We start from the raw sequence: 7,606 nt of genomic DNA, 5'->3' as shown, positions 1-7,606 counted from the left end.
CGCTTATGGTTAAGTAATTAAGTACAGTATGAGTGAAGCTTTCTGTTTTTGGTGTGAGTACCAAGCTTATTACTTTATGCCACATTGCATTTAGAAACAAACCTACATCAAATGAAAAAAAAGTGCTTTAAATTCGATTCGTATGAAACACAACAGACATTTAGGACATATAATCAGAATGGGAGTCTGTATAGCTTTAGAATTGGTGAACAACTGGAAATATTCACGCTGAAGTGAAAACACCCAGATAAACCCCTTCATTTCTGTCTGCCCTTCCTACAGCTCTCTATCAGAGCTCTGCCTTAGCTTCTGCTGCTTTTTCTCATCTCCCTCCTTTCACATCAGCAGTGCTGGTCACATTTATTGGCGTCCCTGGGGAAAAAAATGTGTAAAAAGCCTTGAAATAAATCAATAATCTATTATTGCCGTAGCGTATCTCAGAAAATTGTTGAAAGTTGAACTTTGAATTTTTAGGACGTTCATTCAGTGGAAAAGAACACCAAAATAAAATAATTAGGTTTCACAAAATAAATAAAACTGAAACATTAAGCTATTTTTTATGTTTTAAAGTTAATCAGATTGTGTACGAACCCTTAAATGGAAATCAATTACTTTTTGGGATATATATATATATATATATATATATATATATATATATATATATATATATATATATATATATATATATATGAGTTTTTTTGTTGAATTTTACTCTGTTATGTGCCTTGAGTTGTGAATTGCGACTGTATAAATGTGAATTGCGACTGTATAAATAAAATTTAATTAACCTAAAATAAGAAAATAATACACGGAATAGCACCCTGTTGTAACTTTTACAGCCCTAAATATATCACATTGAATCTTTTTTTTTTGTTTTTTTTTTATCATCTAAAGTCAGACATTGAATGTTGTCTCCACTATTCAAGTTTGAAGAGGATGTTTTTTTCATTCAGTGCCATGAAGTCTGCAAACCTTGGAGGCTTTAACAGGCCTGCCGTCCATGTTTCTGTCGCGCACATAGACTGCATTTAGATTTTTCTATCTAGATTCTTCAAATCTAGACGGTTTGAACACTTTCAACGGCATTTCAATGTAGTCATTAAGATTGTATGACTGCGTTAAATGAATGCGTTTTATTTAATTTCACACCCCTGACCATAATAGGTGACAGTTTTCCTGTTTAAATGTATTGTTGAGCTGCTATTGCTGCTGTTTGGGCCCTTTTCAGAAATCTTGCGTTAAAAAAAACTAAAAACTTCTATTTGTAAATTTTTTTGTTAAGGAAATTCAATAAATGCTGCCAACACAATTGCGTCAACTTAGGATGGGAGCCACGTCCCCAGGAGCAGAACCTCCAGAAGGAAGACACATGTATGGAGCTGGCCATCTACAAGGACCTGTTTTATGTTCCTTCAGTGCTTGAGTCGAGGTGTTTGTTACCTCCAATTAGACAGAAATTCCTTATCATCCACTGGGAGCCTATAATGGCTACTTTTAGCAAATAACTCCTTTTATATAGTTGGGACCCAAAGAGTCATCACTCTAAGCTAAGTGCAATTATTTCTGTATGTAGGATATTTTCCCCACTGAATAAATGTGCTCATATTAAAGGTTGAGTTGTTCTAAAATGCTGGGAGCATGATTAAGCTTCTGGGGTAAAACATTAAATTACTTCAAGACTTTTGCACATTTTTGCCAGTAAATGTGGCCGGCGCTGCTGACACCTCAACACCGCGTCTTTTCTCGCGCCGCGTCTTTTCTCACGCCGCGTCGGCCTGCGTGGCATACGGCGCATCTCCATCTGCCAATGTGTACCTACAGTGTTATATACATGTGTTTGCAATGTGCGTGCCTGCAGGAAACTTTGGATTCCACAACACTTGGCTTGAACCGGCACCCGTGGTGTCCAAAATCGGATATTTAACAAAAAAATTAAGACGGACAACGTTGAGCGAGGAATCAAATATACAGAAAGGTGTGGCTGTTAAGTCTCGTCGAGTCCTCTGGTGAGCACCTTCCTGTGCTCCTGTCACAGCGCCACGGCGACCTCCAGGATCACGTGACGCCGGGGTTTTGGAGAGCTAAACACAGAAAGCGTCTCTTGGTTTCACCTTAGTTAAACCCGGTGGACCCGCACCGTGGTTTCGCGTGAGCCGAAGTGTAATTCTTCTGTTTCTGATCATCCTGAATTTCCCCAAACAATTTTTTTTGTCCTTACTTTCTCGTCTCTTTCCAGTCCCTCTGTTTCTCTTTTCTGCCTGGGTTTAAAGAGGTGCGTCTGGGGACCAGACCAGCTGTCCTCGTTCTCCTCTCGTCCTTAACCCAGCATTTCGCTCCAGCTCCGCGTCTCTCTTCTAGTCGCCCCTTTCCATCCTGAGGCTTCGAGGACGTCCCGCTAAGTGGGGTGCACCTTGTTTTTCAGGGGCGGGGGTTTCCGTTTCCTCTTGCGTGTGGGGATGGTGGTGGTGTGAGCCGGGTGGTTGAACAGAGTCGAGGAGGGGAGGGTCTCTCTGTCCGTCTGAGGGTCCCGGTGGTCTCTGGCGGTGATGGGCGTGGGGCCGCGGGTGGCGGGCAGGGAAGGCGTGGGGGCTCGGGGGTACGAGGGAGCGGAGGCCGCTTTGGAGGGTGGGCTGTGGAGAGAGGAAGAGCTTCTCGGGGTGGGGTCAGCGGTGGGTTTATCTGTAACTGATGAAGGAGAAGGGCGCACCGACTGAAGGTTTGGCTGAAGACTGCGAGGTGGGGGGCTGTGTAGAGGTGGATGCAGGCCTCGGCTTTGAGGAGGGAACAGGTGTGGCAACAGGAGTCTTTTTGGTAGCAGATTCTTTTGGAAGTTCTCTTTTATCAGCCCTTTTCTCTCTTCTGTCCCCCGTAGGCTTTTCTTTACCAGCCTTTCGTTCTTTCACGTCCTTGCCCTGCCCCTTCCCCCTCTGCTTGCCGCCACTTCTCCCTTCAGGACCGTCGTCTCCTCTTTCTCTCTTGTTGCGCCTCCTCTTCCTCTGAGCTCGCTCCAGCCTGCACTCGATGTGGTAAACGTCCTCCGTCGCCACGTTGACTCGGTCGAGCTGTTGCAGGAGAGCATCCAGGGTGGGGAGCAGCCTCCTTAGAGAGGCCTCTGTCTCCGCCCTCTCCCTCCAGCTCTTCCCTCCCACCGCCGCTCCTGGGCCGAGCCCCAGACCCAGACCCAGACCCAGGCCCAGGCTGATCCCGGGCGCTTCCGTCAGGCTGCAGGGGCTCGAGGAGGATGGACGCCACGAGGCCTCGGAGCCGGCATCAACGCTGTCCGGGGTGGGCGGGGAGTCCGGACTGTCCAACGGGGGCAGACACAGGGACTTGCAGTCGCTGGTGGAGGATGAGCGGGACGGGGGGAGCTCCATGCCTTCAAAACGCACTTTGTGACGAAACTGCGAAGGGGAAAAAAAAAAAGTCTCATCAGGCTGGGCTTTTGTGGATCTACCTCAACATTAAAGGTACGAAACAAATAGATGTCAAGATACACTTAATTGTCACTCCTGCCAAAGAAAACTAATAGAAATAAATACAAACATACAAATTAAAGATTGGGAAGAGCATTTCAACTAATGGTTTTGTTGTATTCTTTTATTGCATTGTGATAAAAAAAATCCTCAAAAAAACCCTCAACTCGACCATCTAAACCAGGGATGATTTTTATATTAAATTAATTTCACTTTTACACAATATATTATGAATAACCTCAGCGTTTTTAAGAAAAGTATGTGCAATTTCAACAAAACTTTTACTCAGTTAAACATTTACTTGTGCATTATGCATAAGAACTGATCACATTGATTGTGCAATGTTGAAAAACATTTATTCAAATTTTTTGAACTTAAAAACAGTGTCCTGGATGACAAAATACATCAAACAGATAAAAATTAAGAAATGATTTAAAATCAATTTTCCACATCTGAAGCTCAGTGCTACCATCTGCTGATTAAACCACAGTGCCCCTCGTGGACAATATAGGAACTGCAGATTTTCAATTAAACTAAGTACATGTTTTTTTCAATAATAGTTTTATCATTCTCTTCCTTTTATCTCCTCTTTCTTTCACCTTTTCTTTTTTTCTTCTTGTTCTTCCTTTCCTCTCCTACTTTCCCATTGTAGTGTCCATATCATTTGAGATATTTCTCACAAGAATCATACTAAAACTATTCACATTCATAAATCAAGCGGAGCACTATGGCAAAAGCAGTTCTGCTCCACTTGTGAAAGTCAAATCTGATGAGCTCTTTTTGGCATTAAGACAATTCTTATTGCCGCAGACAGGACACTGGAAAAATAAATAAATAAAATCATTGTTGAATAATGATAATGCATTTAGCCTGCGGGCCGTACTAAATTGTTCGGCGGGCCGGAACCGGCCAGCGGGCCGTATGTTTGACACCCCTGATCTAAAGACAATGACGTCATAGAGGTAGGCGTACATTTTGCAAACACAAGGTGAGGTTTGGAGGGTTTCTCAATATTTTCTTGGACATCTACCAAAACTCTTTTCTGCTAAACTGTGACGTCAGTCCACATACTAACACTAATCAACACTAATAAATGATCCGTCCCGCTAGTGTGCGCAGGCCTGGCACACCATGGAAGCGTGTCCTGGTCAGAAATTGGCTGCGCATGTGAAACAGGAGGGTTACCTCTTTGGTCCTGCTAAGTCCCATCCACATTTTGAGTCGCCTGACGAACAGCTCCACCATCTCGTAGTCTTGGAGATCCACGGCGGGGCGATACAGCTCGGCCCGGGCGCGCCGGTAGTTCCTCAGGAGCACAGAGATGATCAACCACAGGAGAACTAGGCGGAAGACGGCGAAGGTCGCGTGGAACATCAGGGAGGAGACGGTGTTGGACGGACCGGTCATCGTCGTGGCGGGGAGCCACGATAACAGGCCTCTCCCACCGGCACCCAACAACGTCAGACAGGCGGCGCTCACGCTGCCGTAACCGTCGAGCACAGAGTGGAAGAGCTGCCGGGGAAAAAACCAGGAGAGGAGCTTTACAAGATCAACTCAAAAGCCAAGAAACCAACTCACGTTAAACAACGACGCTGATTCTGCTCACTAGCTGATCCAGAACGCTGCTGCCTGCGTCCTCACTAAAACTAAGAAAGTAGAGCACATCACCCCAGTTCTAAAGTCCTTACACTGGCTCCCTTTATCTCAGAGAATAGACTTTAAAATACTTCTGTTAGTCTATAAATCCCTGAATGGCTTAGCACCTAAATACATCACAGACTTGTTATCAGAGTATAAACCCTCCAGACCACTCAGGTCTTCCGGCTCCAGCCTACTCTGCATACCTAGAACCAGAACCAAAAACAGAGAAGCAGCATTTAGTTCCTATGCTCCACTTATCTGGAACAAACTTCCAAAAAACTGTAAAAGTGCGGAAAGCCTGAGTTCTTTTAAATCAATATTAAAAACACATTTGTTTAGGATTGCCTTCGACTGTTCTAGTTAAACTGTTTTACTGAAACATCATTAGTTCAACTTTTTTTTTTAGTCCAACTGTTTTTAATGTTCTATTTTGTTTCTACATTTTATTCCTAAAATTTAATTCTGTTTTATTTTCCTATATTTTAATCATGTAAAGCACTTGTTTCTGTACTGAATTGTGCTATATAAATAAATTTGCCTTGCCTTGCCTAGATGAACGGTTTCTAATTGCTGTGACAGATTTGTTTTAATCTAACTACACAGAATGTCAGCAAAAAAAAAACAAAAAAAAAACAGAATAAAAAAATTTAAAAACTGCATCTAATGCATCTGCAGGGTACCGATGCTGACGCTGCAATGCAAAAACCAGCGTGGGAAATCTCTGACCAGGTGTCCTGTGTGGGAGTAAGCCAGAAGCAGCAGCAGCAGAGCCGAGGCGACTCCCAGGAGCTCCCAGGCCGAGCGCCGCAGAGCTCTGCCGAACACCGCCCACTCGCGGAGGAAACGCAGCTGGTGCGACGCCTGCGTGACCAAGAGGTAAATAATTTTAAATTGCTAAACAAAAACCAAGAGATAATGAACAATATTTTATATTGTGCGCTTTACCTTCAGCACTAGAACGAACAGCAGGATGGCAGACATGACGGTGTACAGCTGACTCTGCCGGGCCAGCGGGTAGAAGTCGGTAAACGCGTCCTGGGGCCGCTTCAGGAAGCGCATCCACTGCTGCTTGGCCATGACGGAGCGGCTCAGGTGTAGCCCGCACACAGACGCGGCCAGACACAGCTTACTTATACCCAGCACTCTCCACGACGACAACAGGTACCCGTAGCCTTCTCTGAGGATTCCCATGATGCCTCGCGCCAGGAAATACAAGATCAGAGAGAGGAGGACCATCTGGAAAACAGACAACCACAAAAAAAAGGTTAGAGGAAGGTGGGAAAAGGTTTCGGTCGCATGTTGGGTTTCATTAACCTGACCCTAGCCAGATGTATTTCACTCCGCCTAGCTTCACTCACATCCATCTGGGACTGATCAATAGGAATTGCCTTTATTGAAGGCTGGGCCTTATCAAAAATCCTTGCATATGATTGGATAAGCCATTTGTCTGTCATCTTTATCGACGTGCTATTTCAACCACTCACACCAAAGTGTGTGTGGTCCGCCGCGGACGTGTCCCGGAAAACAAAACTTGCCAAATCCGGTCGGGAGAAGGGCGAAAACATGGTTTCCACCAACAAAAGCCTTCAGAGCCGTTCTCTGGTGTTCTTTTAATGAAACAATACTAGGTAGATTGGACAACACGGAAGAAATAGCAGCATCAATGTTAACGTTTGCTTCCTCGATGCGAGCCGCCATTGCTATCAAAACAGTCTCACGTCACGGTCGCTTCTCCACTACGTCACATCTATGAAACTCCAGCCCTGCGTCCTGATTGGCCAGACAATAATATTGGATGGAGAAATCGCTCTCTATGGGAGATGTCCCAGATGGATGTGAGTGAAGCTAGGCGGAACGAAATACATCTGGCGAGAGTCAGGTTAGGGTTTCATTGCTGTGTGAGATGAGTTTACCGTGAGCAGAAGCTGAAGGTCCAGGCCCGTGATTGGCCACAGAGTGAGAACAATGAGCTCCAGGCTGGACCGAGCGCGCTCAGAAACTGGGAACTCGAAGAGAAACCTGCAGACGGCCAGCAGGTTCGTGTTGATGTTGTAGAGGGAGAACTCCACAAACACGGCCCGAGTCCTGCAGGCACACAAACCCGTCAGTCAAGCCGTGCGGTTGGTGAAATCATTGGGAGGGAAGAAATAAAACCACAAGGAAAAGGTTGTAGCGATGACGCTACCTAAGCTAAACCTACAGTGCCTTAAAAAGGTTCTCACACAGGTCAGAGGTGATAAACGCAGAGGAATCCTGGGAGAAACCAGTGTGAGGCTGGGTCTGAGTTTCCCCTACCTGCAGGACAACAGCTCTACACAGCAACAATGAAAGGGTTTAAATCAAATCACGAGTTAGCTTTATCCAGTCTGACTGAACTTGAACTATTTGCCAAAGAGGAATGGGACAATAGTTTAGCATCTGGATCTGCAAAGCTGTTAGATACCAACCGCAAAGGAACTGTAGGTGGATCTGCAGCAAAAGTTTTGACTCAT

At 45.0% G+C, this 7,606-nt stretch overlaps 1 protein-coding gene across 1 annotated transcript in view; it reads right to left on the bottom strand.

Moving 5' to 3' along the window:
- Positions 1-1,754: 1,754 nt before the first annotated feature.
- The window catches only part of pkd1a (polycystic kidney disease 1a), a 91,213-nt gene continuing 85,361 nt past the window's right edge, over positions 1,755-7,606 (bottom strand). Inside the window, 6 exon segments of the mRNA XM_036134812.1 lie at positions 1,755-2,710; positions 2,712-3,401; positions 4,659-4,985; positions 5,841-5,975; positions 6,060-6,350; positions 7,028-7,199. Coding sequence (XP_035990705.1) covers positions 2,396-2,710; positions 2,712-3,401; positions 4,659-4,985; positions 5,841-5,975; positions 6,060-6,350; positions 7,028-7,199 — 1,930 coding nt within the window. The 3' untranslated portion in view covers positions 1,755-2,395.

This window comes from Fundulus heteroclitus, unplaced genomic scaffold (assembly GCF_011125445.2).
Source record: "Fundulus heteroclitus isolate FHET01 unplaced genomic scaffold, MU-UCD_Fhet_4.1 scaffold_92, whole genome shotgun sequence".
Taxonomy (NCBI): domain Eukaryota; kingdom Metazoa; phylum Chordata; class Actinopteri; order Cyprinodontiformes; family Fundulidae; genus Fundulus; species Fundulus heteroclitus.
Note: the sequence above shows the minus strand (reverse complement) of the source record. Positions and strands in the feature narration are given on the sequence as shown.